The 22,380-nt window shown below is 46.3% G+C and overlaps 1 protein-coding gene across 2 annotated transcripts in view; it reads right to left on the minus strand.

Moving 5' to 3' along the window:
• The window catches only part of CCDC61 (coiled-coil domain containing 61), a 538,795-nt gene that overhangs the window by 140,007 nt on the left and 376,408 nt on the right, over window positions 1-22,380 (minus strand). For both annotated transcript variants that reach the window (XM_085625716.1, XM_085625715.1), the window contains exon 11: window positions 17,989-18,067. In XM_085625716.1, the coding sequence (XP_085481842.1) occupies window positions 17,989-18,067 (79 nt within the window). The remainder of the gene's footprint in view (window positions 1-17,988; window positions 18,068-22,380) is intronic.

A 22,380-nucleotide genomic window follows, 5' to 3' on the forward strand; every position in this document is an offset into this window, starting at 1 on the left:
CAAGCAGCCCCAAGTGAGCTGGCAGATGTTCACACAACCGTTTGAGGGCGGTTTTGAGATGCCGGACATTGAATTATACTTCGTGTGCGCCAAGGCACACCACGTGGTATACTGTATTCACCTACCACCATTCATGCCGCATCTGGCCATCGAACAGGATTTCATGGTCCCCTTGCCCTCGACCACCTTCCTGGGGTGCAGGTTCCTGAGGAGGGCGCCATCCACTCGGCTGTAGCATGCAGGAACCTGGCATGAAAATGGCTCACTAAAAAAGTGGACAAGCCCTTACTATACTCACTGTTGATGCCCCTCCCATACCACTACCTGGCCCCAGTTACTCATGAAGCCCCCTGTAGAAGTATGCTCCGCAGGCGGCATCTACACACTTGGGGAGATCTATATCATGAAGGAATGTTTAAAGACAGGCAAACAACTTTTGGGCGGGGAGGAAGCCACACCTCTAGAAACCTTTCTGTACATTAGGATCAGGCACAAGGTGAAAGCAAATACCCCCGCATTGCCCCAAGAGCCGCCAACATGCGATACCTTACATACCCTCTATTAGATGACTGGGTCGGTACATGTGGTGTCCAGACTGTACCACATCGCCTCACTGGAATGCCCGAGCACACAACATGAAGCGAGGAAAGGCTGGGACCTTGAATTAGAAGCCCCACTTACTGATAAGCAATGGGAATATTGTTGCATGCAAACGGGGGCCATAACGGTGAGTAGCTGCCTGCGGATAATCCATTTTAAATGTGTACACCGTGTGTACTACACGCTTGCACGCTTACACAGATACAAACCGAGGGCAGATGACTGCTGGGATAGATGTCGGCAGGAGGGAGCGGGCTTTCTCCACCTGGCTTGGCAGTGTGAGGGGGTGCGAAAATACTAGGAGGTGTTGTTAGCGGTCTTGTCCAAGATGATTGGCTCCCTCATCCCTTCTTCGCCAGTTGTAGCCTTGATGGGGTACATGGAAGAGCTGCCATCAACGCAGGAAATGTACTGCGCTCAGCCTGTTACTAGCAAATAGGCAAGGGGCATGTAGGTGGGGCGTACCCCTAAATTTAAGAACTGGCTTGCAGACTTGATATTCTGTAAAGACCAGCTTATCATTTATGCGGAACTATTGCCACCATCATTGCGCCAAAGGGATATCTGGGATCCCCTGTTGGCCTAGCTGCGCCATCACACAGCCTGAGAGAGCATGCGGATCCCACTCGAAATTTGCTGGTTTAGTCAATATTATAGAGTTGTCAGAACTTACCGACTGGTCTGACACACTGCAGCTAGATATGGGTGTCAAGAAGCTGAACTTTCTACTGGCTTATTGTGCACACTGGCCTGTATGAAAACCCATCCCAGCCACTGACTAATGTAGAAGGTTCTTGTAGTTGATATACATGTATTAGATTTTGCTGCATGTCAAAGGGGTCTTTTGTATGCTGTACACTATCTGCGAGCAATGTCACACTGTATAGATATCAAATGATGTGTGCCCACGGAATCCCGATTTGTGAAGCAAGGGAGGCTGTGGGTAGGTAGGCTGACTGTCATAATCTAGTGGACGTTCATACATTTGCTCATCTTCAGAAGTCAAATGAATATCAAGATCATGAGGAGCCATCACTTGATCATCATGATAATCATTGACAGGAGAGGTCTCCGAACCTATATTTGATTCCTCATGTTCACTTTCAAGTCATTGACATCTGCACCATCAGGGGCGGATGGAAGCTCCTGTAATATGTACTGAGGTAGCACTGGTGTTATTGTGATTGGCGAGAAAGTCTGCATGTAAAAAAGGCTGGAGGTCAGAGGACAATGCTGTATCACTGGACCCACAGTGGTCAACAATAGGAATGCTGATGAAGAAATCATGGACAAAGGGATACTTGACAGATGAGCCATGGATGGTATGGGCGGCAACTGACATCGAATCACAATGGGTGACTTGAACAGAGATTGTTGGTCTGTGAGGCAACGCAACACCAACAAATCTGCCATAAAACACTTCATGATTACCCAACGTGCAGCCTTGCAGTGCCAGTGATAGCACAAATGGAAGTGTGTCAGAGAGCCGCTTTTATAGGGTCCACGCATTCTGCACACCTAGCAATTAACTTATTACACCTCCAGAAAAGACACACTTGGCGGATGGATGGCTTGCTTAAAGGAGGGCGTCGTCCATCGCCAGTGCCAACTGGAAAGCACTCAAATGTCCCAGCTCAATATCTAATGCTAAATAGTTGGGTGTGTTTGATGAGTAAGAAGGGAACAGGTGTACCCCATCTTTAGCCTTGTCCATATAAAAATGATCATCTCCCTGTGGGATATCAGAATCTGCATCTGTATTGTCACCAACCATGGTATCAGGCTGCAAAGAACCTGGTGCAGGGGTAGGGTCAAGCGAAGGTCCTGCAAGTAGTATGTCAAGTGGAGCCCCGAGCAGATCCATGGGGCATGAAAGCGCTCCAGAGGGGACCGAAGCCTGGACAAACACATGGCGTATTGCACGTAGGTGTTGGGAAATGGCCCTCTATGAAGGGTCAGACCAAACATTTTGCCTTCCATCTCACATTTTTCTTTCTTTTTGTTGGCCTTAGGGCTCTGAGCACTTTACCAGTGCTAAAGTGCCTGTGCGTTTCCCCTAAACATGGTGACATTGGTGTATACATGATAAGCATATTTAGCGGACTTATACGTCCCTTGTAAAGTGGTATATCCTATTCCCAGGGCCTGTAATCTAAATGCTATTAGCGGGCCTGCAGCCCTAGTTGTGTCACCCATACAAGTAACCTTTCAAACCGGTCTCAGGCCTGCCACTGCAAGGTTTGTGTGTGCAGTTTATTGCCATTTCGACTTGGCATTTAAAACCACTTGCCAAACCTTAAACTCCTCTTATTACACATAAGTCACCTTTAAGGTAGGTCTTAGGTAGCCCCCCAAAGGCAGGTTGCTGTGTAACTAAAAGGTAGAACATATACCTTTAACTTTAAGTTTTACATGTCCTAGTAGTGATAAACCGCTAAATTTGTTTTTCACTACTGTGAGGCCTACTCCTCTCATACGCTAGCATTGGGAATTCCTTAAAACAATTTTAAGCTGTAATTCTTTATTAGAAAGGAGTAGCTGCATCATCTTTCATATCCTTGGAATGGTGATAAATCCTCTTTACTTTTAACGTTGGATTTAAAATCAATTTGCTCTTACTGCTCTGTGTGCCTTGCAGCAGCCTGTCCCTAATACACATCTGGGGTGGGTGACAGCTACACCTTATGCATTCCCTCTAGACAGCCACAAACACAGTAAGGGTGGGTGTGACAGAGAACTCATCTGCATTCATCTACATTCTGATAGCTCTTACTGGGCAGGAGGTGGTAGGGGGAGCTGAGACGTGCACCTGAATAGGCAGTGTCCTGTGTCCCACACACAGAGCGGATTACCCCCGTCAGCTAGCCTGGCAGACAGGGCTGGGCTTGTAGACTTGAAGGGCCTGCTTTGAAGTCACCCTCGCTTCAAAGGCAAATTTGGGAAAAAGGACTGGGACTCTGACCCTACAAAGACAGTACACTACTGGACCTGTGAAGAACTCAGCCAGGAGCAAGGACTGCTGTGCTACAAAGATTGCCACTTTGCCTGACTGCTGCTCTGAAGGAACAACTTTTTGCTTTGCTGAGCTGCCCTGCTGACTGCTGATCTTTGCCCTGCTGAGAACAAGGACTGGACCCATCTCACTTAAAACCATATCTACCATAAGAGTCAAATTGGACTGGTGCAAGGTGGCCACTATAACTAGTGACCAGCATATGCCAGGCCAACTTCTCAAACAATGCAACAGAGTCTCACGTCTATTGAAACTAAAATGGACTCAATGAGTACGCGCATGGACTTCAGAGCACAACGCCTAGATAAACACGAGGGCCGCATTGCTGAAACTAAATAAAGGATATCAGCATTGGAAGACATCTCATCAGCGGGAGGGGAGCTTCTACAGAACATGGAAAAGCTTCTTAGGGTCATCTCGGCTAAAAACGAAGACTTGGAAGCGAGCCTGCGCAGAAACAATGTGCGAATCTTGGGAATCTCAGAATTCACATCCACTGGCCGCATGGAGGAGTACGTCGAGTGCCTGGTGTTGGGCCTCTTTGGAGCAGAGGCCCTATCGAAGCTCTTAGTGATTGAGAGAGCCCATCGACCCCTATCCCCCAGGCCTCCGCCGGAGGCACCTCTATGACCGATAATAGCGTGCTAGCTCAATTCTAGAGATCTTGAGGCTTGCTGGAGAAAAACGGGACTTGGTCTACGAAGGGAATGCTGTCTCGATTTACCCGGATTTCACCATTGCCGTACAAGAAGCGCAAAAGAAATTTGTGCAGGTGAAGCATAGATTGCAGTAGGCCGGCATCCCCTACGCTATGCTGTACCTAGCCAACTCAGGGTTTCCTATCAGGCGAAAACGCATATATTCACCACTCCTCACCTGGCGTAAGAATGTCTAACAACCATAAATCGCCGCTCACCCACCGCCCAGGGAGGAGGGTCTGGATCTCGATCACCACCTCTGGCATCGGAGGAGTAGTAGCTGCGGAGTCAGCGCCTTTCGTGCAGATACGCTTCATGCAGCCACTGATTACACTGCCCCATCATCGCTGTGGTGAACTTAGCTCTCTACATACGCCTATGGAACGTTACCCTACCACTTCAGGTTGCAGTGTTGATATGTTTAGCAGACCTGCCGCATGATAACTTTCTCCCGGGCACCCTCGCATGAGTGAGGAGAGGTGCCTTGTTCTCTGACGTATACCCCCGATGGGAAACCCCAGGACTATCCTTTTGCTGGCCTTATTCTCTTCTCAACTCTGTCTTTTCTATTCTGGAGCAGTCTGCTTAAAGATCTTCTATTTCCCCCACCTCTCAAATGATCAAAGCTCTTTCTTTAACAGTCACTTCTCTGTTCCCATCTTGTGTTGGACATACTGTTGGGTTTCTGAGGGGGAGTGGCATGCATTCACCTGGGTGATTGGGTGGCGGGTGTGGGTGGAGGGAGGTTGGGGGGTGTTTCTAGTTTTCGAATTCAGCAGCACTGTATGTAAAGGTTATGGTAGTGGCGCTGACAGCATGGATACACACATCGTAGACAACGACCATTTATGCAATGAGACAGACTTCACACAGGCAATGACACACATGGTATCATATGTGCGCATCTAAAACACTTTCAGACCATTCTCTGCATCTATTAACATGGAATGTCCGAGGTTTGCGAGACCCCGTAAGAGAAGGCACGTACCCTGCTATCTGGATAGGCACCATGTCCATGTGGCAATGTTACAGGAAACACACTAGACCCTAGGACACCGCCCGGCTTTGCGGGGAAGTGGGCTGCCCATAAATGTTTTTCTTCCTTCTCGACCTATTCCAGGGGCACTCCTAGTTTAATTAGAGCTGGGGTAAGATATTACCCTGAGGGCGCGCACCAGGACCCCCCAAGGGAGATATTGTATGAAGTGAGGTAGATTCGCATAGCAATCTGTCACTCTGGCAATTATTACGCGCCCAATGTTGATGACGCACAGTTCTTTGATAAACTTTGGGGCTGTGAGGAGGCCGCCTCCATAGATACCCTACCCCTCCTTCCTTACTATCAGAAGCAGAGCGACGACGATACCCGAAGGCAGGGAGAGAAAGGGTTCATCTCTTCCACTGCCCCTTACGTACAGGGAGGAATCCCGCCAGAGGAAGACAGGAGTCAATGGGAAGACAGGGAGGCGGGGCCAGTGGCGTATGAAGGGATCCCGGAAGAGCAGCAGTTTTGTCTTGGACCAGAGAAGCGGAGAGAACAGTCCAGAAGCGAGGAGGAGAGCAACGCGGAGAAGGAGTGGGTATCGGACGGAGGATGGACGGAGGATATCCAGGGGATACGAGCCCAGAAGTCGACCCCAATGTCGCCCACGAGCAGGAAGGAGGAACGGAGACCTGGTCAGAAGAGTGGTGGACACCCCCGGAGGACACCTACAAGCCGTTGCGGCTGTCGCTGTACGTGATACGGGAGGGGAGAGAGAGTAAAGGGTGGGTAGTGAGGAGTACATCACTTCACGAGGCACTGTACATGCTGTTGCACGTGTGTCCGTTATCCACATTGATTGTACCTCGGTTGACACACTTTCTGTTTTCCCTGAGCACCTTTATTCCCCTCTTTGTTCCCTCGCACCCTGTTCACCTTCTGATAAACCGAAAGCCTCCTGACATAAGGATGTTTATGAATCTGTGTTTCCTTTATTTCTTTCCCTACAGCTGTCGTGTTTCTACCCTTTCCTTTGTAACCTCATGAACGCCCGGCGAAAGCAGGCCAGTCTTTTATTCCACACGACGGGTGTACCTTGTTAAAACGGTGAAGGGTTCTCATCCAATAGGAAAGCAGCAACAGAGGAACTTACCGCCTTTTCTCTACGTTTCTTTTCCGAGCCTACCGGGGTGCCCATCCACCCCAAGGACCACAAGACGAGCAGGAAGGAGACTACAACTACCCTAGGAGAGAGAGAGAACATTCTACACCACTCTTCGAACTGTCTTGCTGGATGACTTATTTTGCTATCTTTAATAAACCCAATCACAATTGATCCCTGAATTCGGCCTCCTCGTTTTTCCTTTCGCCCTACCCTCTCCCAGGGGCCTTATTCTGGACGTTGGGTCCACACATTTAATATGGGAGGGTTTAATCTTGCACTGAACCCCAAAATGGACCGCTCACACGGCACCTTTGGCCACCACACCAAAGCAGGGAAGCACTTATCCATCATTACAGAACATCATTTGTTGGATGCCTGGAGATCCCTACACCCCACGCTCAGGGAGGGCACTTTTTATTCTCATGTACACTCCAGCTGGTCCCGCAATGATTATTGGGCACTCTCGGCTGGTCTCTGTATGTGGCTGAAAGAGGTTAGACAACTTGTGCGCACATACTCAGACCACTACCCTGTGTTGATGAAGCTATGCCCTCCTGCTAACGAAACCCACCACGCTCCTAGATGCTAGTTTTCGTGAAGAACTGCGACAAGATAGACTGGTATTCTTCCCTCGAAACATAGACAGTGTCCAATCATTGGCCTGCGTATGGGTGTGTTTTAAAGTCACCATTCGTGGATTATGCATGGCTAAAGGTGGGGAAATTCTTTGGGACATTAGGGCAACCCTGCTAAAACTGGAACGAGACATTGCTATTGCTGAAGCTCCCACGTCGCAGCTACATGCACAGCTCAAAGAGCTATTGATAGACTATTAGACACTGCAGAGAGAGAATCCCTATTTCGCTCCAGGTATCATCGCACCCAAGCATATCGGGAGGGGGAGAGACCTGGTAAAGCACTGGCAGAGGTAATGTGAGCCCCTAGATTTGCCAACAATATCTTCCGAATAGATGTTACAGGGACTTGCACACAGACCCAAAGGAAATACTTAACACCTTCGCGGATTATTACTCGCGTCTCTATAGCACGCATAGAACTGGGCAGATCAATGTGGCATCGTATTTGGAGGACATAGCCCTTGGCTGGATAAGTGATTCTCGTAGCTAGTTTCCGGCTGCCGATATTGAAGAAGATGAGGTTCGTCGGCCATAATACAACTAGGGTCTGGTAGAGCCCCTGGACCAGACGGCGTGCTAGCTGACTACTATAAATGCTACATCAATGAATTAGCTCCCATTCTCAAACTGGTAAACGAAGAAGCTCAGGACATTGGCACTCTTCCATCGTCCATGCGACAGGCTCTGATTATATCATTCCTTAAACCGGGTGAAGATGCTGATAAGTGTGGCACCTACATGCCTTTATCTTTAAAAGAATTGTGATACCAAGTTCCTAGCTAAAGTGCTAGCCAATAGGCTGAGCCTGCTGATGGACGGGCTAGAGCTGCCCGACCAGGCAAAGTTCATACCCAGGAGGGCAACCTCACAATTTCCGCACCGTATTTGCTCTGCTGCAGGACATTGACCCTGAATCGAATGCAGCAGTGGTGTGTTTAGACCCCCCGAAGGCTTTTGATTCATTAGAGTGGGACTACCTGTTAGCAAAATTGCGCAGGATGGGTCTTCCACCAGCCTTCCTTTCCTGGACTGCGCTTCGCAACAGCCAGCCTATGGCTGTTGCTCAAGTGAATGGCCTCTATTCCACTCCCTTCCCAGTCTCCAGGGCTACCCGGCAGGGTTGCCCCCTCTTGCCATTACTTTTTGCGCTTGCTGTAGATCCGCTGGCTGCTAAACTCCGGCAGCATCACAGATAATACACTATACCATACCCTTTGCAGCATATTTTAGTCTCACTCTATGCCGTCGACATCACCCGTTATCCTCACGAGCCAAGCCTAAGTTTGAATCCCATTCTCAGGGAGTTCATCCGTTTTGGTGATATTTCTGGGATTCACATAAACTGGAATAAATCTCAGATATTCCCGCTCACCCCAATACTCCTGAGTTTCCACTTGACTTCCTGCTGATGTGGTGCACCTCTGAAATAAAATATCTGGGAGTGGTGATCGTCTGAGATAGAGAAGGAACACTGCGAGCAAACTATGGAACCGCTCTAGACTCCATCACAAATTCGATTACTCACTGGATCTCACTGCCGCTGTCACTGGCTGGACGGGTTTTGTTGATGAAAATGGTCATTCTACCAAAACTACTTTATTTATTCTTAATATACCTTATCACCCCGGTCGTCTTTTGTTTTTACGCACTTAAATCCCAGCTCCTCAGGTTGGCAAGCAGCCCCAAGTGAGCTGGCAGATGTTCACACAACCGTTTGAGGGCGGTTTTGAGATGCCGGACATTGAATTATACTTCGTGTGCGCCAAGGCACACCACGTGGTATACTGTATTCACCTACCACCATTCATGCCGCATCTGGCCATCGAACAGGATTTCATGGTCCCCTTGCCCTCGACCACCTTCCTGGGGTGCAGGTTCCTGAGGAGGGCGCCATCCACTCGGCTGTAGCATGCAGGAACCTGGCATGAAAATGGCTCACTAAAAAAGTGGACAAGCCCTTACTATACTCACTGTTGATGCCCCTCCCATACCACTACCTGGCCCCAGTTACTCATGAAGCCCCCTGTAGAAGTATGCTCCGCAGGCGGCATCTACACACTTGGGGAGATCTATATCATGAAGGAATGTTTAAAGACAGGCAAACAACTTTTGGGCGGGGAGGAAGCCACACCTCTAGAAACCTTTCTGTACATTAGGATCAGGCACAAGGTGAAAGCAAATACCCCCGCATTGCCCCAAGAGCCGCCAACATGCGATACCTTACATACCCTCTATTAGATGACTGGGTCGGTACATGTGGTGTCCAGACTGTACCACATCGCCTCACTGGAATGCCCGAGCACACAACATGAAGCGAGGAAAGGCTGGGACCTTGAATTAGAAGCCCCACTTACTGATAAGCAATGGGAATATTGTTGCATGCAAACGGGGGCCATAACGGTGAGTAGCTGCCTGCGGATAATCCATTTTAAATGTGTACACCGTGTGTACTACACGCTTGCACGCTTACACAGATACAAACCGAGGGCAGATGACTGCTGGGATAGATGTCGGCAGGAGGGAGCGGGCTTTCTCCACCTGGCTTGGCAGTGTGAGGGGGTGCGAAAATACTAGGAGGTGTTGTTAGCGGTCTTGTCCAAGATGATTGGCTCCCTCATCCCTTCTTCGCCAGTTGTAGCCTTGATGGGGTACATGGAAGAGCTGCCATCAACGCACAGGAAATGTACTGCGCTCAGCCTGTTACTAGCAAATAGGCAAGGGGCATGTAGGTGGGGCGTACCCCTAAATTTAAGAACTGGCTTGCAGACTTGATATTCTGTAAAGACCAGCTTATCATTTATGCGGAACTATTGCCACCATCATTGCGCCAAAGGGATATCTGGGATCCCCTGTTGGCCTAGCTGCGCCATCACACAGCCTGAGAGAGCATGCGGATCCCACTCGAAATTTGCTGGTTTAGTCAATATTATAGAGTTGTCAGAACTTACCGACTGGTCTGACACACTGCAGCTAGATATGGGTGTCAAGAAGCTGAACTTTCTACTGGCTTATTGTGCACACTGGCCTGTATGAAAACCCATCCCAGCCACTGACTAATGTAGAAGGTTCTTGTAGTTGATATACATGTATTAGATTTTGCTGCATGTCAAAGGGGTCTTTTGTATGCTGTACACTATCTGCGAGCAATGTCACACTGTATAGATATCAAATGATGTGTGCCCACGGAATCCCGATTTGTGAAGCAAGGGAGGCTGTGGGTAGGTAGGCTGACTGTCATAATCTAGTGGACGTTCATACATTTGCTCATCTTCAGAAGTCAAATGAATATCAAGATCATGAGGAGCCATCACTTGATCATCATGATAATCATTGACAGGAGAGGTCTCCGAACCTATATTTGATTCCTCATGTTCACTTTCAAGTTCATTGACATCTGCACCATCAGGGGCGGATGGAAGCTCCTGTAATATGTACTGAGGTAGCACTGGTGTTATTGTGATTGGCGAGAAAGTCTGCATGTAAAAAAGGCTGGAGGTCAGAGGACAATGCTGTATCACTGGACCCACAGTGGTCAACAATAGGAATGCTGATGGACAAAGGGATACTTGACAGATGAGCCATGGATGGTATGGGCGGCAACTGACATCGAATCACAATGGGTGACTTGAACAGAGATTGTTGGTCTGTGAGGCAACGCAACACCAACAAATCTGCCATAAAACACTTCATGATTACCCAACGTGCAGCCTTGCAGTGCCAGTGATAGCACAAATGGAAGTGTGTCAGAGAGCCGCTTTTATAGGGTCCACGCATTCTGCACACCTAGCAATTAACTTATTACACCTCCAGAAAAGACACACTTGGCGGATGGATGGCTTGCTTAAAGGAGGGCGTCGTCCATCGCCAGTGCCAACTGGAAAGCACTCAAATGTCCCAGCTCAATATCTAATGCTAAATAGTTGGGTGTGTTTGATGAGTAAGAAGGGAACAGGTGTACCCCATCTTTAGCCTTGTCCATATAAAAATGATCATCTCCCTGTGGGATATCAGAATCTGCATCTGTATTGTCACCAACCATGGTATCAGGCTGCAAAGAACCTGGTGCAGGGGTAGGGTCAAGCGAAGGTCCTGCAAGTAGTATGTCAAGTGGAGCCCCGAGCAGATCCATGGGGCATGAAAGCGCTCCAGAGGGGACCGAAGCCTGGACAAACACATGGCGTATTGCACGTAGGTGTTGGGAAATGGCCCTCTATGAAGGGTCAGACCAAACATTTTGCCTTCCATCTCACATTTTTCTTTCTTTTTGTTGGCCTTAGGGCTCTGAGCACTTTACCAGTGCTAAAGTGCCTGTGCGTTTCCCCTAAACATGGTGACATTGGTGTATACATGATAAGCATATTTAGCTGACTTATACGTCCCTTGTAAAGTGGTATATCCTATTCCCAGGGCCTGTAATCTAAATGCTATTAGCGGGCCTGCAGTAACCTTTCAAACCGGTCTCAGGCCTGCCACTGCAAGGTTTGTGTGTGCAGTTTATTGCCATTTCGACTTGGCATTTAAAACCACTTGCCAAACCTTAAACTCCTCTTATTACACATAAGTCACCTTTAAGGTAGGTCTTAGGTAGCCCCCCAAAGGCAGGTTGCTGTGTAACTAAAAGGTAGAACATATACCTTTAACTTTAAGTTTTACATGTCCTAGTAGTGATAAACCGCTAAATTTGTTTTTCACTACTGTGAGGCCTACTCCTCTCATACGCTAGCATTGGGAATTCCTTAAAACAATTTTAAGCTGTAATTCTTTATTAGAAAGGAGTAGCTGCATCATCTTTCATATCCTTGGAATGGTGATAAATCCTCTTTACTTTTAACGTTGGATTTAAAATCAATTTGCTCTTACTGCTCTGTGTGCCTTGCAGCAGCCTGTCCCTAATACACATCTGGGGTGGGTGACAGCTACACCTTATGCATTCCCTCTAGACAGCCACAAACACAGTAAGGGTGGGTGTGACAGAGAACTCATCTGCATTCATCTACATTCTGATAGCTCTTACTGGGCAGGAGGTGGTAGGGGGAGCTGACACGTGCACCTGAATAGGCAGTGTCCTGTGTCCCACACACAGAGCGGATTACCCCCGTCAGCTAGCCTGGCAGACAGGGCTGGGCTTGTAGACTTGAAGGGCCTGCTTTGAAGTCACCCTCGCTTCAAAGGCAAATTTGGGAAAAAGGACTGGGACTCTGACCCTACAAAGACAGTACACTACTGGACCTGTGAAGAACTCAGCCAGGAGCAAGGACTGCTGTGCTACAAAGATTGCCACTTTGCCTGACTGCTGCTCTGAAGGAACAACTTTTTGCTTTGCTGAGCTGCCCTGCTGACTGCTGATCTTTGCCCTGCTGAGAACAAGGACTGGACCCATCTCACTTAAAACCATGAGTGACTAAGGGCTTACTGGCTTGCCCCCTGTTCTGAAGTCTGAGGGCCATCAAAGACTTCCTGCAACATTACAACAGCACCTGGACACTGCATTCTGCGAGTCCTGCCCTGCCAAGTAGTGCCAATCCAGTCCTTGGCCCTTAAAAGGTGATTTCTGCTGGCTAGAGCAATCAAAATCGACACAGTGACAACTTTGCGCCAATCATAGCAGACACACTGCCCTTTGACAACATTGCTTCAACGGACTGCACAGTTCGACTGACAGCACAGCTCGACATCGCTGCAGCACCTGCATCATAAAGGGATTCGACGCCAAAGCCTTCCTCGACTGCACGAATCGGTGTTGAAGCTTCACCTCCTACCACAGAATCAATGAAGACGCGGCGACTCCTCACATCGAGTCTTCGACATTGGCACTAGCTCCATCCAAGGTACTTTGTAAAGGGGACCTGCCTGAGTCCTGTAGCCAGCCTGCCCTCCATCGCAGTCGGCCTAAACTTTGGATTTATCCCGGTCTAGCACGTCCTCAAGTAACCCCCTTAGCAGTATTGATTTCTAAGAACTACTTTTTGATTTAGTCTTTAGAAATTCATAACTCCGGTTCTACTTATTGGACTTTTGCCATTTCAGACTTGTTTTATTCATAAAATTATTCTCTATTGTTCTAAATCTATGTGGAGTATATTTATGGTGTTTTTATTTAATTAATATGTGTGTGTGTTGCACAAAAGCTTCACACATTGCCTCTTTAGATAAACTTGACTGCTCTGTGCCAAGCTACCAGAGGGTGAGCACAATTTATCTTTTAGTGTGTATCTGGCTTACCGTGATTAGGACTGTGGTCCCTACTTGGACAGGGTGCTTACATCTTCCAACTAGAGCCTCAATTTCTAAAAGTAAGCCGAAGGGCATGGTCCTTGGGTTGAAACGCCAGGGTAAACCGGTGCTGGTGGAAAAAGCTGCTGCGCCAGTGAAGCCACGGCTGCAGTATATTAATAGACACTAGTGGGACAGTTGCCAGAGAAGGAAGTAGGATGTCCAATGGAGTGTGAACTTTCACTAATTCAGGTTTAGAAGAAAAATCTCTTACGGTAGTTGGTGACTTACTCTAGATTTCGATCATCTTGGGGAGCTCAAAAACTTGTGTCACTATTTTAAAGGTAAAAGTTGGAGAACGCACCCTGAAGCAAGAGGAGAGAGAACGGTAGCAGTATGTGGATCTTGATGTTCTTTGAATCGGATTTCCTTGACTGGGGCTATAAACATTTTGGCCTCTGTAGAAAAGTTCCCCTTTTAGCATGTTTACCCCCCACTTTTTGTCTGATATTTGATGCACCTTTACTGAGTGTGCACTGGGTCCTTGCCAATCAGGTTCGCTGTGCCTGTGTTTTTCCAAAACTGTACCTTTGGTTCCACAATTGGCACACTTCTGGTCGACATACAAGTCCCTTGTAAAAGGTACCAGTGGTACCATGGCCTTGTGAACAGAGAGGGTCTCTAAAGGCCGCAGTATGTACGTCACCGTCAGAGACCCCTTAATAAAAATATACACACTGCCACTGCAGACTGTGTGTTTTTGTGTGCAGACAAAACCTAAGAGTTGACATGGCACACATACCAGTGTGCCATGCTCACAACCATTGCTTGTGGCATAGGTAAGTCACTTCCCTAGCAGGCCTCAAAGCCCTAAGGCAGGGTGCACTATACCACAGGTGAGGGCATAGCTGCATGAGCATTATGCCCCAACAGTGTCTCACTCCATTCTTAGACATCGTAAGTGCAGTAAAGCCATATTGAGTACATGGGCTGGAAGTTTGTCCTTATGAACGCCACAGCTCCATGATGGCTTTACTGAATGCTGAGAAGTTTAGTATCACACTTCTCAGCACAATAAACCTACACTGATGCCAGTGGTGGATTTGTTGCAAAATGCACTCAAAGGGCATTTTGCAGATGCCCTCTAAAAAAAATGTTTCTGACCCCCTGAGGTGGGAGTCCTTGTGCTCTAGTGGGTCAGGGGCAAAGCCTACCTGGGGTGTTGGTACTTCTCACCTACCCCCAACAGGAACAGCATTCAGGGCGGTAAACCTCAAAGGCTTCCTGCCCTTTGTTATGCTGACCAAGGCCTCTCCAGCTAGTGGAGATGCCAGCCCCCCTCACCAAGCCCTACTTTTGACAGCTAGGTCGGTGGGAAAGTAATCAGGAGAGGTGTGTCCCCCTCTGCCAGGACCCCCCTTAAGGGGCCCAGACCCTAAGAAAACCTTCCATGTTGAATGGAAGAATTCCAGCCAATCAGGTTAGGGGATGCACCCTCCCTAAAGGGAGGGGACATACTAAGGGTGTACTCACCCTTAAAGGCAAGTAGCTCATTTGCTACCAGCTGCCAGTACCTGTAAAACCCCTAAATTCAGTATTTAAGGGCACCACTGAACCTTGATCCACAGATTCCTGAAACCTACGAAGAAGGATGAAGACGATGCCGTGCAGAAAAGCTTGAAGTTGAAGACTGACTTAGACCCGGCTGTTCTGGCCTGTTTCCAGCTTAAAGATCCTGCAAAGAAGAGGAAGCCTGTGCTGTGGCCAGCGACTTACAAGAGCCCCAGGAAGGCTGCCACTCTTCAACAAAGACCAGATCTCCCATGGACAGTTGCCATGTCCAGAAAGCTGCAACTTGAAGGACTCCAGATACAGGCAGATCCACAACCCCTGCCCACTCTGCACCCGACGCCCACAGCCCGAGTTTGTGTGACTCACCTGTCCAGTGAAGATTCCCCAGCGACCCGACCTCTACTTCATCGGTGGGTGACCTCTCCTGGACTCCACGAAGACACCTGCAGCCTCATCTTGTGGGGTCCCCCTTGCCGCATCTGGCTTTGGTAAAGAAAATAAAGAAAATCCGACACCAAAAGGCATCCCTGCATCCTCCTCCCGACCTTTGGGAGCCCATGCAATGGTGCCCAGGCCTCCTTCGACATCTTAACTTACCTGCCGGTGGTCCCCTTCCTCCAGCCTCCTCGTCCGTGCCTGCAGCCTCTTTGTGAGACCGAGATTCCCCATTGAAAAGCACTGGGCACCTGCAGCTGATTTGTACCCTAAACCCGGCCGCCCTTGTGCCGCTGGTGGTGTAAGGTTGGTGCTACCTTTTGCCACCCCCCTGTATTTGGTCAACCCCCCGGGCCTGTGCCCTGAAGCCACGGGTACCTACCGGCAAACCAAACCTCTTGTGGGTGCCCCCCAGTTTCCACTGACTAACATTGTGGCCCAGTGACCTATGCACCAGGCGGCTGGTGGTGCAGTACCTACCTTGATCAGACCTTTATCCAGTGTTGGTCCAAACCCCTGAAGGCTGGATGTCTAAGTCATGTACTTACCTGTAACTGTATATAACTTTTTTCGTTCCATAGGATGCATTGCATTTCTACCTATCAGGGGCAGCTCCTCCGTTGGAGCAGCGGAGCGTCCCCCCACTTAAAATCTCCCCAAACCCCTGAAAAATAAAAGGTCAATTTAATACCATTTCACTTTTCTTCCCCGTCCCGAACTGAGCGTCTTAAAACAGCTGGACTAGAGCATGTGCAGGCCCCCAGAGCGCTGTGGAGCGCCGAGGGAGGCTGCTCCCTCCAATCAGGAAGCTGCCCTCATGCTAAATGAGAGCAGCACCCTGACTGGTCAAGGGATTGCTGTTTACAGTTCTGGTGGTGTGAAGAGTACCGGAGAGAAGGATGTCACGTTCAGGTAAGTTTTTTTTGTTTTTATTTGCCCCCCAACCCCCCCGGTAGATGTCAGCTGCCACCTATTACACTAAATGTCTTTTACATTTGCTAAGTTTGCTACTGTTTGATTGACTTCGCCAAAGTATTTTCATACTACTGTGAAGTATTTGACTGCCTTTACAAACCAATACCTACTGCATTTGAAAAGTATTACCTTTCCTAAAAGTGTTACTAACCTGCAACTGAGTTACTCTTGGTTCTAAAATAAAAAAAACTTTTAGTATTATCTACTTAAACCTTGGGGGCTCCACTGAACTCTGTTAACACTATACTTTACTTTGGCATAGTATATACAGAGCCAGCTTCCTACAGCCTACCTTTCTTTAAACCTTTAGGCAGCATGCTGCAACATCGAGCAGGAATGGGAGTCATGACAAGAACCTAAATACCACAAACTGTCCTCATGTGAGTGAGTAATAGACATCTGCCCGTTGCAAGTGATACAGAGCTTAAAGCCGGATTTTTGGAAAGTCATATTTGTACTCTGTACAATGCAGTATAGAAAATTTGGAGAAAAAAGGGAACTGATATCATTGGGTGATTTATGGCTTCAGTGACAACATCAGGGCACCATTACTGGTGCCGAGATGGAGCTGGCACCCTTTATTGGCACAGAGGAGCTATAAAAAAAAAATCAGGAACCTCTCCGACACCTTGAGGAATATTCACAGGCGTGGAATCTGCAGGTAGACTTATCCATCAGAAGCAGGAATCCAGCCTAGACAACCTGATGAAAACAGTACTCATTTCATGGAGATAAAGCAGGTGTGTGGGGAGCCTCAGAATAGAGATAGCTGGGGGGAGGGGGGAGGGGAGGACCTCGCTATGTCTCTTTATAATAACGTGCCAGTGCGCCTGCTTTGGTACTGTCCATTGTTATTGATGCCTCTAGCACTGTACCCAAGGGACTATGATTCAGAATAACAAATGTTTAAACATTGCGATCTACAGTATTTTATTGATGTAGCAGAACTCACTTAACACTGCAAAAATTAAAATAACCCAGATATTCTCTTTTGACCACCAGTGTGACAAAACTTTGCTCAACACTCGTGAAGTTAGGTACACATCTTGCTTCCAGTGAAGTGCATAAATTGTGGAGTTTTTTACAGCAGGTTAAAAAAAAACATTTATATGGCATACATCTTCCAAGTTGCTCATTCTCTCTATATCTTTTAGGGCTGATATAGTGCGAAAAAGTTGTAAAAAGGAAAAGGTTCAAAAAATGAATAGAAAAGGAGGCTTTCCAGGTGCGCCACTACAACTGGAGGCTGAACTAGGTCCTCCCTTTCAACACATCAGATGGCTGAATAAAATAAGGTCAATTCATTCCAATTAACCTATTTAGGAAACACATTAAAAGCACGGAAGACTAAATGCTTCCCTTTTTCTAAAAGTCTTAGAATTCAGGAAGTGGGAAGTTAAGATGGGACTATTAGAAATTCGAATAATATTACATTAACTTTAGGACATAATCTAGTAAACATGTAAGGATTTGGTTTAAAAAAGAAACTGAAAGTTAGCCACTACGGTTCCCACCATTTGACTTGTGTCTTGTTTTTCAATCAATATTCTATCCGTTCGGTTGTATATTTCTTAAAACACAAAACACACACAAAGTTATGGCCAACTCCAAATTGTTACTGAATCAATGTTGAACTTTTAATGACATGTTCTATAAACGACCAGTGTTTTCTTTCTGATGATGTTTTATACACACACCTCAATGGCAGTGGCTCGGAGAAGTCTTCGGGCTCACTCATAGAGCTGGCTGATGTCTGGCGGCATCTCATACTTTCAACTGGAGAGACACATAAGATTTTGCAAATTAGGATAGTTGGGATTGAAGGTAAGTAGGCATCACACATAACATTTAGATAAAACTCCATGCATATGAACACATATTTCAATATGACTTATCAGCCACAACAAAGAAGGATTTACTGGTGGTACCATTTAGTATGTGGCCAAGAAAACAAAAAAATCACAGCAGTGGCGTAACGAAACTTGAGGGGGCCCCCCTGCAAAGTACATGGAGGGGGCCCCCCATTCTCCTCCCCAGTCAAGAGCCCTCAGGCCAGCGACCCGCCATACTGCAGGGGCTCACCCCAGCCATAAAAAAAGGATTCTGGTTCCTCTATTGGTCACATCCGCCCTCTCATCGAGCGATTTACATACATCAGTAAATGCTGCTGCGCCCTCCAGCAAAGTTACATAACACTGCCTCCAGCCGGCCCACCAAACACATCCTCCAACTTGTTGACCCACCTTCAAGTGAAGACCGCTCAGTTAACCACCTCCAAATGCAGGTCACTTCCGTCGTGCCTGCTACTAACGCATCCATTACACTCTACCCTCACCCCTATGAAACCCGCAATTATGATTTTCTGCCCGCCTTTAAAACCACCCCTCGGATGTCACTGCAAACCTGTGACCGCCGCCTACTGCTCCCCTGTCCATCACCCACAGAAAGACTGATGACCGGTCACCATCTAACCACTGCCTACCAGTAAAGACAGAGCCTTTCAGCTGCTGGCCTCCCCAATGCCACTATGGAAGTTTTAAAAATGTTGAACAATCTCTGCAACTGACCACCTCAAAACATTTCTTCCTGCTAGCCTATACGGCATCAAAGCCGTTCCTGCTACTTTTCATTCTCTGCATGATGCACACAATAATATCAAATGTACAAAGTGTCCGATTTTTGTTTCCTCACGCCAACATTAATTTACACTATGTACCCCACTAAACCATACCTGCTGTCAAAGGCAAACCAGATCCCATATGTAGCACCAGTCAACAAGTACCCAAAGGACAAACACCAGAGAGAATGAGCGATTCATGAATTAAACCTACAATGACAACGTAGCATTTCCCCACCAACTGTCAGCCCAGCGAAGTCTGCAACCGCACAGTAGCCATCAATACCAGCAACGTCTAAAGCGCATTTCCACTTCCTTTCTTTGGCAGCTCCTGATACATATACGTATGCCTTCTGGGCGCCATCTACCACAGACCACAGCATTCTTTGTCTCCCTAAGGCTAACCGAATGCTGTCGGTGAACGCTTCTCTTCCCCCTTCCTTACTAATAACTAATGGAGGATAACGAAAAAAATATATAGTATTTTCTTATGCAAATAGCGTATCAAGCACTTGCTGCCCGCAGTCCTCGCCAGATCCACACAAATCAATATTCTGCTATCGCACCATCCTGTCACCCCTATTATTATCTGAAGATATTTTTTTATCCCTTCCTTGAACTGGGAAAAACAATACTTTGCACAAAAACAAGTCCCTTTAAAACCTTTGCTACTTACAGACTCGCAAAGCACTTCCTTGTTTTACTAACTGTTGTAAAGCAAACGGATAACTCATTCTAGGATTGGGATTGTTGTTTAGAGGTGTGGAAGTTAGTACTGAGACATAGGATGATTTTTTGCATACACTCGTTCTTCCCTGCATGCGCACACAAAGCAACATTACAATTTAGCTAAACAAATTGTTCAGAAATGTACCGCAAGGTAAAGAAACAGCCCAAATTATTTTTACAAAGAAAAATAGACAATCGTCAACTTTATACCCCATAAAAGCCTTAGCGTGCACAGCTTGCTCAAATCCACGCTACCTAATTCTACCAAACTCAGCACATTTGAACATCTCATAATTCCATGCCACACAATTTAACTATAAATAATTTAACCCTACATTCCATACCACATAATTACAATCCTAAAAATGAAAAAACATATATTTCTACTTCACTCCATACCACATAAGTCCACATCACATAATAACATTCCACACAACTTAATAGCACTCCAAACCACAAAATTACACTCCACACAACACAATTTAAGTATACATAATTCCACTTCAACCTATATAATTATACGTCACACAACATATTTACACTCAACTTTAAAACACAGAATTACCCTCCACAAAATACAACTCTGCAACATGCTACATAATTCTACTCCGCACAATTATACACCACACCATGCCACATAATTCCACACATCTCACAATTCCACAATTCATCCCCACACAATTCACCACACATAATTACTCCACATAATACCACTCAGCACCACATAATTACCCTCCACATAATTATGCTCTCATCCATATTGCATAAATACACTCCACATAAATCTAGTCTATGCCACGTAGCAACATTCCACATACACTCGTTCTTTCCTGCATACGCACAAAAAGAAACATTACAATTTAGCTTAACAAATTGTTCAGAAATGTACCGGAAGGTAAAGAAACAGCCCAAATTATTTTTACAAAGAAAAATAGACAATCGTCAACTTTATACCCCATGACATAAAAGCCTTAGCGTGCACAGCTTGCTCAAATCCACGCTACCTAATTCTACCAAACTCAGCACATTTGAACCTCTCATAATTCCATGCCACACTATTCAACTATAAATAATTTAACCCTACATTCCATACCACATAATTACAATCCTAAATATGAAAAAACATATATTTCTACTTCACTCCATACCTCATAATTCCACATCACATAATAACATTCCACACAACTTAATAGCACTCCAAACCACATAATTACACTCCACACTACACAATTCAAGTACACATAATTCCACTTCAACCTATATAATTATACGTCACACAACATATTTACACGCAACTCCAAAACACAGAATTACCCTCCACAAAATACAACTCTGCAAAATGCTACATAATTCCACTCCGCACAATTATACACCACACCATGCCACATAATTCCACACATCACAATTCCACAATTCATCCCCACACAATTCATCACACATAATTACTCCACATAATACCACTCAGCACCACATAATTAACCTTCACATAATTATGCTCTCATCCATATTGCATAAATACACTCCACATAAATCCAGTCTGTCACGTAGCAACATTCCACATAACTACACTTCACACCATGCCTCATAATACCACTCAACATAATTTTCACCCAGCAGCGAACACTTCCACGTCACACATTTCAACTCTACACATTTCCATTCCACACCACATAATTCAACAACAAACTACATAATTCAAACCAACAACAGAATTACATAACACACCACATACATCCAATCTACACCACAAAATTCCACATCATGCTATAATATTTAACAGCACACCACATAAGTAAACTCCACTACATACCACTCCACAACGCAAAATACCATTCCAGATAATCTCACTCCAAGACACACAATCCCACTCCATGACACACAATCCCACTCCACATAATTCCAGTACACTCAATACCACACAATTACTATACACATAATTACATTATTTCGCTACACAGATCCAATCCACACAACACAATTCCACAACTAACAATTCCAATCCAAACCACATATGTCCACTTGACACCACACACATTCACTCCACTCCAAGCAGAAAACACATAGGTAAAATACACTGTCCTTTACAATGTCAATAGCTCTAACTCTCACAAATGCGAGACCAATTGCATTGCAAATGCTTGTTTACCTTCCAATGCGACCGAGCAGATCCTGTTCATTTTTTTTATTTTTATTTATTTTATGGAGTTTTATATAGCTCGAACTTGACCCGTATCGGGTATCATAGCGCTTTACATGAGCACCAGTTGCGTTACATGAGGACACATTCATATTTGTTAGGCACAGGGAGATTAAGAGATTTGCCCAGAATCACAGGATGTTCAGCGTCATTGCTGAGACTTGAACCCAGTTCCCCAGATTCGAGGTCAACCACCCTAGCCGTTAGGCCAACTCCTCTCCCAAGTATGAGTAAGAATAGGCATTCGAAAGGCTAAGCAGAAGAGCTGAAGTATGTAGATGTAAAAGTAGCGGAAGGTAGGTTCAAGTAGGAGTATGCAGGAGTAAGAGTGCAAGTAGGAGTAGGTAGGACTAAGTTAATGGTAATAAGGGCATTGGTAAATACGGTAGCAAAAGTAAGAATAGCAGTTAGAAGACGTAATAGGAGTAAGAGGAGAAATGAGTAAGAGCAGGAGGAAATAGGCGTAATAAATTGTAAGTGGAAGCAAGAGTATGTTGGAATAATAAAACGTAAGAGTGGGAACAAATATGAGGTGTAAGAGAAAGG

Source organism: Triturus cristatus, chromosome 9, assembly GCF_964204655.1.
Source record: "Triturus cristatus chromosome 9, aTriCri1.1, whole genome shotgun sequence".
Lineage (NCBI taxonomy): Eukaryota > Metazoa > Chordata > Amphibia > Caudata > Salamandridae > Triturus > Triturus cristatus.